At 50.3% G+C, this 12,860-nt stretch overlaps 1 protein-coding gene across 4 annotated transcripts in view; it reads right to left on the reverse strand.

The window, feature by feature from the left end:
- CCBE1 (collagen and calcium binding EGF domains 1) overlaps positions 1-12,860 on the reverse strand; it is a 237,695-nt gene that overhangs the window by 16,758 nt on the left and 208,077 nt on the right. For all 4 annotated transcript variants that reach the window (XM_015103800.4, XM_042239137.2, XM_042239138.2 and 1 more), the window contains one exon: positions 6,674-6,777. In XM_015103800.4, coding sequence (XP_014959286.3) covers positions 6,674-6,777 — 104 coding nt within the window. The remainder of the gene's footprint in view (positions 1-6,673; positions 6,778-12,860) is intronic.

The raw sequence follows: 12,860 nt of genomic DNA on the forward strand, positions 1-12,860 counted from the left end.
GTAGCCCTGGCCCCTGAATGCTGCTGCTGCTGCTGCGAAGTCACTTCAGTTGTGTCTGACTCTGTGCAACCCCATGGACTGCAGCCCACCAGGCTCCCCCATCCCTGGTATTCTCCAGGCAAGAACACTGGAGTGGGTTGCCATTTCCTTCTCCAATGCATGAAAGAGAAAGTGAAAGTGAAGTCGCTGAGTCACATCCGACTCCTAGTGACCCCATGGACTGTAGCCCACCAGGCTCCTCCGTCCATGGGATTTTCTAGGCAAGAGCACTGGAGTGGGGTGCCATCCGGCTGGTCCAATGTTATTATCTGCTTCCAAGAGGAAAACTGAAATGTGAATCTCACGTATGGGCTTCAGCATCAGGCAGATCTATGTTTAAGTCAGTCCTGCCACATTAAAGACGCTTGCTCACTGGAAGCAAAGCTACGTTAAATCTAGACAGCATATTAAAAAGCAGAGCATCACTTTGCCGACAAAGGTCCATCTAGTCAAAGCTATGGTTTTTCCAATAGTCATGTATGGATGTGAAAGTTGGACTATAAAGAAAGCTGAGTACCAAAGAATCGATACTTTCGAGCTGTGGTGTTGGAGAAGACCCTTAAGGGTCCCTTGGACTGCAAGGAGATCAAACCAGTCAATTGAAAAGGAAATCAACTCTGAATATTCATTGGAAGGACTGATGCTGAAGCTCCAATACTCTGGCCACTTGATGTGCATTGGAAAAGACCCTGATGTTGGGAAAGATTGAAGGCGGGAGGAGGAGGGGCAGCAGCAGATGAGATGGTTAGAGAGCATCATGGACTCAGTGGACAGGCATTTGAGCAAACTGAGAAATAGTGGAGGACAGGGGAGCCTGGCGTGCTGCAGTCCATGGGTTTGCAAAGAGTTGCAAACGACTGAGCGACTGAACAACAAATTGCTACGAACTACCTGTGGGATCCTGGCAAGCTACAGAACCCGATTTTCTCATCCATAAAACAAGGATCATAATATCCTCCTAAGAAGGGCTGCTGGGAGGATGAAAGTGACGAAAGTCTTAAATGTGCCTGGCTCAGCGCCCAGGCTAATAACCACCAGCAACTATAACCACAGGCACAGTGCTCACGCTCTGCGGGGTGGGCTTTTGGGGTGGGGGGCTGCTCCTGGCTGTTTGTAGGTAGCTGTGTGACTCTGGGTAGGTCCCTTCGCCTTTCCAGGTTCTCATCTTCATGTCTATAAAACTAGAGGTTCGGACCAGACGAGCAAGTCTTTGGATGAAAATGTTATAACCAAGCCCAGCCCACTCCATGCCCTGTCCAGCATTCTTTGCTTCTTTGTAAAGTTCGTGAGGTGACCCCATCGACATCGACCTCAGCTTCCTGGCTGGCCTCCTGCTGGGTAATTACCTCCTGGCTCCCGCCAGTTAGACCTCTAAGTGTCCGCAGGACGAGCACAGAGTATACGTGCTGGGTCTGGGAGGCAGTCGGCTGGAAATCCTGGCCTGACGTCCTATACAAACACTGCAGACGGCGGGCTTGAGGGGGCGCAGGTGTTTGGGAAGAAGTTTGTAAGAAGAGTCTGCATTTCTCATGGGTTCCAGTCAGTCAGTGGAATTACGGATAACAGTATCTCATACTAGCCTTCATAGCAAAGCACCTACCTCGCAGGACTATTGGGACAAGTGAGGTGCGGCCTGTAAAGCACTTTATTAGCACTTATAATTTACGTTTCTTATATTCTGGAGAACATTTACAGAGCTCTTTCTAGGTGGCAGGGACTATTCTAAGCCCTTTATAAATATTTACTCACTGGATGATTATGAAGTCCTATGTAGTACATATTACTGTTATCTTCTTTTTCTAGAACTGTGACACAGAGAGGTTAAGTCACTTACCCAGGGTCACACAGCCAGAAAGTAGTGGGGCTAGGGCTTAAACCAAGCCCATCTATTTCTGGACTCTGTGGTCCTCACCACAACACCCAGCTGCCTCTCTTAATATTACTCATGATACTGGGCAAAGCAACCTGCAATCACTTTCATATGGATTAGTCTTCCCAGGCCTCCTGAGAAGACCCATTGTACAGAGCAGCTAGACTGAGGTCGCAGAGGAACGTACTGAGAAGCCACAGTCTGCTGGCAAGAAAGGCTGCGCTAGAGCAAAGGAACAGTCACCAGCTTGCAAAGCTGCTCACGCTTAGGAAACCTCATTGTTCTCTTGCTTCTGAAGCTTCTGCTGCTGGCACCACCCCACTCGGCCATGTGGGCTGACTTCTGCGGTGGGCTTGGTTTCTCAGCTAAGACAGGAAGCTTATTTAAGGCAAATCTTCATTCTGTGCCTTCTCGTCATTCATCATCTCCCAGCCTGTCACAGGCCACAGCTTCCTTATCCATTAGTCTGCTTAGGTTGCTCCCACTGGCTCTTGTAAATCACGCTGCTATGAACACTGGGTGGCATGTATCTTTTTGAATTAGCATTTTTGTTTTCTTTGAAAGTGTTAGTTGGTCAGTCATGTCTGCCTCTTTGCAACCCCATGGACTGTAGCCCACTAGGCTCCTCTATCCATGGGATTTCTCAGGCAAGAATACTGGAGTGGTAGCCATTCCCTTCTCCAGAGGATCTTCCCAACCCAGGGATTGAACCCGGGTCTCCTGCATTGCAGGAAGAGCTTTTTACCATCTAAGCCTTTGTTTTCTTTGGATATACAGAAAAGAATGAAAATTTTCCGTCTGCAGCAACGTGGATGGACGAAGAGAGCATTGTACTAAGTAAAATAAGTTAGAGAGGGCCAAATGCTCTCTGTGATTACCTGCAGGTGGAATCAAAGCATAAGGAAAATGAATGAATGTAACAAGACGGAAAACTACCAGATACACTGAACAAAGTGGCGGTCGCCATGGGGGGAGGGAAGAGGCAGGGGATTAGGGAGCATAAGCCACTGTGCATGAAGCAGACAAACTGCAGCAGTCCATGGTACAGCACAGGGGCTATAGCCAATATTTCACAATGATTTAAAGTGTAATACGACCTATAAAAATACTGACGATGTGGGACACTTGAAACCAATATAACATCGTAAATCAGCTATATTTCAATTAAAAAGTCAAATCTGAAAAAATAATAATTCGCTCATCTCATTAAAAAACACAATAAATTGAAAACCTGGTCCCTTGGCTCAGATTTTTCTTCAGTGTTCTGATGCGACCAAGACCCCTCCCTGCAAGTTAAATGGTGGAGTCTTTACACCATTAAAAAAAAAAATCTTCAATTGGAAAATAAAAGCACAGAATCTGGGGACTTCCCTGGTGGTCTGGCGCTTGGGACTCTGTGCTTGTAATGCAGCGGGCACGGCTTCAAGTTCTGGTTGGGAAACTAAGGTCCCATGTGTGCTGGTGTGGCCGAAAACAAGTAAATTTTTAGAATGTACCCAAACAAAGCAAAACAAACCCCCCACAATCTAAGTGAAATCATAACACAGACACCCTTTTAATGAACACCCCAGTCAAAAATCAGAACTTTGTCCACAGACCCTGACCCAATCACTCCTCCTTCCCCCCAAAGTAACTACCATCCTGATTTTAATCACTTCCTGTGCTTTAAAAAATAATTTATGACCCAACTGGGCAGGCCTAGATGCTTCAGTTTAGTCTTGCCCACTTAAAAAAAAACAAGACATCTTTTAAGCTGCTTTAGCCTGCAGGGGCTGCCCCACTTTTCCTGCCTTAGCCTCACCCATCAGGGGCCCAGGGCGTCGGCCCTGCCGAGCTTCCCACAGGCAGGAGTTCGCTGACCGCACCCTTACGGTGTCCTTCAACACGTCTGTGCATGGTTTTACACGGTGGGGTTGGCCATGGTCTAGGAGACCCGGTAACCTACTCCTGAGCCGAAGTGTATGTGGGCAGCTGTCCCACGCTCGCTCTCGAGCAGAACAGCTGGCATCAGCAGCAGTGAGAGGAGGCTGGCATGCAACCGACAAGCCCTGGGGCAGCGCAGGAGGAGGGGCAGGGGGCCCAGACTGAGGGTCCGCTCTGCCTCCTGGGCAGCGACTGCAGCTCTCTGACGATACGGGTACCACGGTGAGAATTAAACGGGATCCTGGCTGTGAAACTGCTTCATCAGCTGCAGAATACAGCACATTCTGCTAGGCACCTTTAACGATGCGTTGCTCTGGAGGGTCCCCGGCGGTACAGTGGGTAGGAATCCCCCTGCCAATGCAAGGGACATGGGTTCGATCCCTGCTCAGGGAAGATCCCACAGGGGGCGGAGCAACGAAGTGCCTGTGCCGTAACTACTGAAGCCGGCGTTTCCTAGAGCCCGTGCTCCACAGCAAGAGAAGCCGCTGCAATGAGACCCACACGCTGCAGCCAAAGAAAGCCCTGCACAACAAAGAAGACCCAGCACGGCCAAAAAGGAAGGAAATAGGTAAAAAAAATGTAAAAAAAAAAAAAAAAAGGATTGTTCCTTGTGAGGCTCCTTTCATGTCAGCTTTAGCCCAGACTTGCCACAGGGGGCTTGCAGGAGAACCTGGCATGCACGGGCATGCTCAGTCGCTCAGGCATGCCCGACTCTGCGACCCCATGGACCGTAGTTCACCAGGCTCCTCTGTCCATGGGATTCTCCAGGCAAGGATACCAAAGTGGGTTGCCATTTCCACCTCCAGGAGATCATCCCAACCCAGGGATCGAGCCGGGTTCTCCTGCATCGGCAGGCGGAATCTTCACCACCAAGTCGCCTTTAGGAGAGGAGAAGTCGGTATAAGGCCGACCAATTCCAGGCCAAATCCCGTGCCCGAGAGTCATTGCAGGGCTACCAAGCATTGTTGCTGGATCTGTGAGCAGCTCACCTACAAGGGCCTTAGGGGAATATAACATTTCAAGTTCTTCATAACATTTCTTCTCTCATGGATCATAAAACACTGCAGGGAGGTGAGGGGAAAGCCAGATGGTGAATTATCAACTGAATCTCTGAACTAGCGAGACTTAGCAGCAGTGACTCTCAAAATCACTCAGGCTAGAAAGAGCTTCTCCATAGCCTTTGGATTATTAATTCTCCAGAGAAGAAAACAGAGACGAGCATTGGGCCTTGAGACATCCATCATTCATTAACTGCCTCCCTCAGGCCCGAAATCCTCTGGCCTATGAAATGCAAACTTCGTCCACGAACTCTTTTTCAGACTCAACTCGGTAAATACTGATACCAATCCAACTTTCAACCTGAGGATATCTGTGTAGGGAGTATTATTTAGAACTCTGAATTTACACTGATGCACTTACAAGGTTTTCTGCCTGGTCGATCAGATTACAAGCTATTTGGGAATTGGAACATCACACACGTACATGCTTCTGTTACAGCTGAGAGGTCTTCACCACCAGTGTACCACAAGCCGGCAAAGCTATTGATCTTCTCAGCCTGCTGATCTGCCTGTTTCACGGGAAGCTGTGGATCTCACATGCCTGCATGTTTATTGAACACAGAAAAGCAATACTGTCTAATCTTACCCTTTCGCCCTTTACAATAACTAGACGCCAAAGTTAAACAGATCACACACACCTCTTTGATGTACTAAGAGCCTTGAGGGGAAGCAATTAAATAAACAAACTAGCAAGTTTATGTCTTACCAGCAGAAGAGCAATTTCTGAGCTGTTGACAGACTGGTGAATTCACTGACCTCAGGTATAATAAACACCACTGACCTCAGCCTTCAGCAGGATTTCAGGGTTCTAAATCCCCCCAGGGGCATTCCTCTCGGCACAACGACCGTTACTGGAAATCTAGTCCATCAGGCATGCGTGGGAGCCTCAGACAAAGGGAGTTAGTCCTCCCGCTTGGTGACACAAAGCACCCAAGGCATTGGAGCCCAATATACAGGCTGTAACTTTTAAATGTGAAAAATAAAGCTGCTAGAGAAAGACCCCCACCCCCACACACACACTCTAGGCTCAGCTATGGAAGTTTATAAAGATGTTTGCTATAAAACACAGGCAAATGATGACTGTACACTATCCTATTTAGAATCATGAAAGGACCACGAGTCAGGATGTTCATTTCACCAAAAGCTGCACGAATCCCAGTTCATTCTCTCCAATTCTCCTGTGCCCCTTACGTAGCAGTCTATTTTACTAGACATTGCTTTCGAAGTGTGATGTTGGAGAAGACTCTTGAGAGTCCCTTGGACAGCAAGGAGATCAAACCAGTTGATCCTAAAGGAAATCAACTCTGAATATTCACGGGAAGGACTGATGATGAAGCTGAAGCTCCAAAACTTTGGCCACATGATGCAAAGGGCTGACTCACTGGAAAAGACCCTGATGCTGGGAAATATTGCAGGCAGGAGGAGAAGGGGATGACAGAGGATGAGATGGTTGGATGGCATCACTGACTCAGTGGGTTTGAGTCAGCTCCAGGAGTTGGTGAAGGACAGGGAAGCCTGGTGTGCTGCAGTCCGTGGGGTTGAAAGGAGTCAGACACGACAGAGCGACTGAACAGCCACCGCCACCAACCCCCGCCTTCGTTGCTCTGTTGAACTATAATGAGCTCCGAGGGTGGTTGGGCAAAGCGTTCCTGTCCAAACCTAGGTGGCACCAATCTCAGGGAATATCCAAGCAAGCCACGGGTGGACACTGTCTTCTTGCTTCCAGACGTCCCGCTACATCCCTTTATCTTACGCGACGGTTTCTTAAGCGCCCAGCACGTACCTTCTGCTTCAGCTGCAGCACCGTCTGCTTCACCTGGTGGAACTCCTTGCACGTGGCACAGCAGGTGGCGGCTTGGACTGCGCGCTCTGCCTTCTCGTCGTGCCCTGAGGGAAGAGACAGACTCGAGTCTGCCCGCAAGGCTGCGGGCATCCAGACCCCAGGAGACCACGTCAGGCAGGGTGGTCCCAGGTGGGCTGGTGGATGCTAAAATCCGCAAGGGATGGAGGCTGGCGATTTTATAGCTCTTGGGTCGCTGACGGCATGCCTGGGCCATGGGGTCAGCAGAGGGGACCCCCCTACGCTCTAGGCTCAGCTGTTTCCACTTAGTCACCCTAGCACCTTCCTCTTCCACGTGTGAAGAAGTGAGCCGTAGCCCTTTTACTGCGAGTACAACCCAACATGTCTTACCCTCCGCTCTCAGAGCCCGTGTTCACAAGCTCTAAGTCATCCCCCAAACCCTGGCTGCGGGACTCGGGGCAGTGCTCTCAGAGCCCGTGTTCACAAGCTCTAAGTCATCCCCCAAACCCAGGCTGCGGGACTCGGGGCAGTGCTCACAAAGCTGGACGGGATCACCTCTGACGATCCAGCTGTTCCAAGGGAGCACGGCCAGGCCAGGCAGGGTCCCAGACCAGGGCTGGGCGCTGAAACGTAACGTCAATGGAAGAAGCGCCAGGCGCCCTGGGCACAGCCCATCCAGGGCCAAACGGGACAGGCCCTGGGCAGGTCCCAGTGCTGTCTTGTAGAGCATCGGCAGCACTGTGAGCTTTCTGAAAGATCACATTTCTCTAAGGAAATGCTAAATGGTGACACGACCCAGTATATACACAGCCTTCGTGCTGTGTGGCTTAGCTGCTCAGTCCTGTCCGACTCTGTGACCCCATGGACTGTCGCCCGCCTGGCCCCTCTGTCCATGAGCTTCTCCAGGGAAGAATATTGGAGTGGGTAGCCATGCCCTCCTCCAGGGTATCTTCCCAAATCAGGGATCAAACCCAGGTCTCCTGCACTACAGGCAGATGCTACCTTCTGAGCCACCAGGGAAGCCCAAGAATACTGGAGTGGGGAGCCTATCCCTTCTCTAGGGGAACTTCCCAACCCAGGGATCGAACTCACGTCTCTTACATCTCCTGCTTTGGCAAGTGAGTTCCTTACCACTAGGGCCACCTGAGAAACCCAAACTACACTCCAATTAAAGAAGAAACAAAACTTGCTTGTCAAGCTACGGTTAGAGAGAAAAATAAAGCCCTTTCCTTCTGGGGAAAAATACCGCTGGCAACCCACCAGTAGCTGGAAGAGAGACCTGGAACATTCTCCATCAGAGCCCTCATAAGGGGGCAATCCCATGGACACCGTGATCCCAGACACATAGCCTCCAGAGCCAAGACAGTTCGTCTGGGAGACACCCTTTGGGAGTGGAGGATGACCAAGGGCAACTTGGCAGCTGAGTTCTCAGACCCACAGCAGCAGCGCAGGGTGGGGGGCATGGAGTGTGTTCAGAGCTCACTGGCCAACCAGAACCCCTGTGCCACGTGGGAGGCCTGAGGCTTGGAGGACACACGCTGGGAACCTGCTTCTCAAGGCAGCAGGATTCTTTACCAGCTGAGCCACCAGGGAAGCCCAAGAATACTGGAGTGGGTAGCCTATCCCTTCTCCAGCAGATCTTCCCGACCCAGGGATTGAACCAGGGTCTCCTGCATTGCGGGCGGGTTCTTTACCAAGGCAGCCTCTCTCTAAATCCTCCGTGCGCACGGCAGAACAGGGCTGCTTGCTCATCCCCGTCTTCTAGGCTCATTCCGTCCCACCCGGAGCTTCCCCCGCCCCAGCTCAGTTGATACCCGTGGGAGACTGCTTCCATTCATATCACAGTTGTGTCACGACGAGCTGTGAGAGTCTTTGCCTGGAGGTGTGGAGCCGGTGAAACGCCGGTCAAGCGCACGACCTCCTCAGTCAGCACAGGGCTGCGCACCCCGGTGCCGTCGCTAGCTCAGGGACCTCATGGAAGTGATCTCTCCACTATAAGCCCCGATTTCCTCAACCACGACACTGGAATTCCTATGACCCAGGCCTATTGTGAGGACGAACTGGGGTGACACCTATTTAATCCTTGGAACAAGGCTGGGTTGTAGTAAACAGGAGAGGCTGTCTGGCAGAGGCTTCAGGCCCACCAAGCTCTTCTGAATTCCCTTTGCCTGATAAAACTGTCAAGGATTCTGGGATTAACATGAACAACAGAATGAGCGAAAATTGAGGTTTGGTGATGTTAGGAAAGTTATTCAGCAAGTCATTAACTGATGTGGGTTTAGAACTGAGATTTCCTGAATCTGAGCCCAATCAGGCAATTCCCCTCAGACTCTTTATTCCCTTTTAATATACCATTTACAAGTCCACCTGCCTATGGAGCTGGAACATGGAGAACTAGTTGAGATCCATCTCCAGCACAATAGGGATGTGGTGGGATTTTCACGCAAGAAGATGCTTGGTGGTAAAGGACTGATGCCCTACCCACCTTCGGCTGTGCCGGCGGCAGAGGATGGTGGACTCTGCATAGGAAGATGACATGGCTCCAGGTTTTTAGGTTTAAAGACAGCCGGAGGACATCGGCTGTCTCCCAAGTTAGCATTCATCCCTTTCAACCCGTCTACTGGTCAATATATGCCGTCCCATCTGATAACACGTCTATCAGTCTCATCCACCCCATCTCCCCGCTCACTTCTCTCTCATCCATTTATCTGTGCATCCATCCATCCATCCCTCTCTCTCTCCCTCTTATCAGCTATGGAAAATCTGCTACTTGCCAAGCCCCATATGAGGTGCCGACAATGTAAAATAAATGAGGACACCTGTTCAACAATTTGAGATCAACCTTCCTTTCAAGGGACCAGCCCTGCTGGCAGAAGCGGTCCATCACAAACAAGGGTCAGGAGCCCGTCTGCCCATGTCTGTTTTTATACGCTCAGCTAAACTTCTCGAGTATCGGTGTGATTAAGGCCACTTGATATTTTCTCGGTAATAAACCTCTTTACCGGGCTCTGGACGTTATTTCGTTCAGATCGTGGAATGGGACAAAGCTGCCCTTGTTAGAATCGATGCGTCTTTAGTTCAGCCTCCTTTACAGATGAGGAAGGGAAGACGCGCAGAAGGGCTGCCATCTGGGTTAGGTTTCCAGAAAGCCATGTGCAGAGGACGTGCACTTACAGGGTCTGCGGCGGGCGCTCCTGGGGGCGCAGTGGGCCTGATCCTGGGGGATCTGCTCAGGACACTGAGGGCAGCCCACCAGGGGGGCTCACGTGTGGCCACTAGGCCAGCGACAGCAGCAGCAGGTGGGTTCTGAGACAGCCCGGATCCTGGGAGTGTGGCCTGGTGGTGGAGACTTTCCGTCCAAGTCTCCAAGTGACTCTGAAGCACCTGTGAGTTCAGTATCACCGCTCCAGGGAAACAGCTCCACCGAACGACAGCTCACCTGAAAATCCCTGGCCTGTTCCCTGTCCCTTTGTGGAGTTATCAAAACCCGGAGAACAAGGGCAACTTTGTCCCAAAGCCTCTGGAAGCTCCCACTGCCACCGAGGGGCAGAGTAGGCAGTGGAGGCTTTGGCAGAGTCAGACGATCAGGGTTCGAGTCCTGCCACTGACTCTAAGTCACAGCTTCTGCGACCATCCCTTCCTGGGCCGGTAAAACAACCGTAACCGCCATCACCGGTGGGTGCCACGAGGCACTGAGGAGACAGCTCCTGCAAGACACCAGAGCAGTGCCTGGTAAACCGGCAAGTACCCGAGAAATGTTAGTATTATTGTCATGGTTGGCTATCATCGTTTATTAATCCTGCAAAATTACAGGTCAAGGGAGGGCTCTTTGCATCATCCTTTGGAAAGAGCCTCCAGAGGGTCTGAAGATAATAATGGTGTGTGCAGACGCAGAACATTCCATCTATCCTGAATCGGAGCTCTTGTATCCTATTCTAATGCAGGATACAGTAAGATGCGGAGCTAAGAAAATCCCGCGCGGGCTACATTAGGAGTTCTTTTAGAAATGCGGGTAGACATCTCTGACTCTCCGTTAATGATGGGGTCCTGCGTCTGACCTCGAGCTCGTTAAGAGAGCCATCCCTTACCCTGCTCCAGCGCCTTCAGATTTCAAAGGTGCAGTATCACCGACAAGCCACAGGGGGGCGTGTAGCTCTAATTTTTACTGAGGCTGTACATTGCAAGCATTATAAACAGAATTCCTGAGATACCATATTAGTAATATTTAACAAATTTTGAAAAGCTAAAGGATGGTCTCAACATGTTTCATACAGGCAGAGTCACAAAATACATATGGTTTTAAAAGCTGACTGCAGATTTGTGCCTGGTGGGTAGTATTCAATTCTGGTGGGCACACTGCAACCATCTAGGGTGGTGGTGGGGGGCTGTTTAAAATTCCTGAAGATCATATTGCACCCCACCCATAAGGGGGTCACAGAAAGGGAACGGTATCAGCCTTTGAAAGCTCCTCAGGTTGAGAACGGCTGATCTATGGATTAGTGGAGCTGGAAAGTTATATGAAACACCTGGCTATCCCTGTAATAAGTGATGTTGGGGGTCAAGGTCACTTTATCAGGGAAAAAACCCCCCAGAAGTTGAGAAAGAGAGACCAGCAAGCTAATTATGATGGAGCCAGCACGTCCTTGTCTCTGCATCGGGACCACAGATGTCCTGGCGGTGATGTCACTGGCTTCAGACGCATATTTGAAAAGAGACAAAGATCAAAGCGGCGGAGGGTGCGGTTCCTGCCTACTGGCCAGATGCTTGCGTCCCGACGCCCGTGGGCACACGACCACCCTGCTGTGGGCAGAGGCCGTTCAAAGGCCAGCCCTTCTACTGTCTACGCACTTCCTGAAGAATGAGCTGAGGCTGTGGTCGATTTAAAAGTCCTCTAATATTACAGATGGCAGACAACACAAAGTTTAAAGAAAAAGGGGGCAGGGTGGATTTTGGAAGAGGGATTTAGATCACACGTGTTTACACTCCATCATTATCTCTTCTTCCAAAGAAAAATGACCGTGATGAACTATGGGGCTTAAGAATTAGTCCCAAACGGATGAAACTGTGTAGCAGCCTCTGGCGTCCCAGATGCGGGGCTGGCCTGGCTCCTAACTTTCCTTATCGCTGAGCTAAATATCTGGGTGATAATTCTTCATCTTTCAGATACTGTAGGACAAAGTTCTGGGTTTAGAAGGTGCTGAGGCCAGGCATGCCTTCGAGTCTTGAACTCGCTTAGATAAAAGCACAAAGAAACAAAAGCCGCCCAGGGACTCATGGGGCTGGCAGGGCTTAAGTTAATTCTACTGACACTTTGCTGTTCAGTCGCTCAGTTGTATCCAACTCTTTGTGTCCCCATGGACTATAGCATGCCAGGCTTCCCTGTCCTTCGCTAGTCCCGGAGTTTGCTTGAATTCATGTCCATTAGGTCAGTGATGCCATCCAACCATCTCATCCTCTGTTGTCCCCTTTTCCTCCTGCCCTCAATCTTTCCCAGCATCAGGGTCTTTTCCAGCAAGTCAGCTCTTCACATCAGGTGGCCAGGGGAGTGGAGCTTCAGCTTCAGCATCAGTCCTTCCAATGGAAATTCAGGACTGATCTCCTTTAGGATGGACTGGTTGGATCTCCTTGCAGTCCAAGGGGCTCTCAAGAGTCTTGTCTAGCACCACAGTTTGAAAGTATCAATTCTGTGGCACTCAGCCTTCTTTACGGTCCAACTCTCACATTGGTACATGACTACTGGAAAAATCATAGCTCTGACTATATGGATCTTTGTCTAAATCATATCAAATTGTGAAAAAGATTTGTGATGGTAAAAGGGTCTTCAGTGCTCACCTAGCCCAACCGCCTTGTGTCTACAGAGGAGGAAACAGAGGTCAGAAGAGCTGCCTGTGCAGTGACATCCAGCTGGTAGCACTGGAGATGCTCTGTCTACCAGCTCTCCTGACTCCCAGGCCAAGGAACTTGCCGCTGCACCACAGCCGCTGGAGAGGCGAATCCAGAGTGTAGCCTGAATCATCAAAGCCAGCTCCCCACCTCCTCAGGGGCCCAGCGGTTAAGTAATGATTCTAATGTTCAAGGCATAGAATGTGCCTGTCCTTTCCCATAATTTTAATTATAAGGATGAGTTACTCCCCTCAGCTCCTACCCCTGATGTCCTTGGTTACTGGCG

Source organism: Ovis aries, chromosome 23, assembly GCF_016772045.2.
Source record: "Ovis aries strain OAR_USU_Benz2616 breed Rambouillet chromosome 23, ARS-UI_Ramb_v3.0, whole genome shotgun sequence".
Taxonomy (NCBI): Eukaryota; Metazoa; Chordata; class Mammalia; order Artiodactyla; family Bovidae; genus Ovis; species Ovis aries.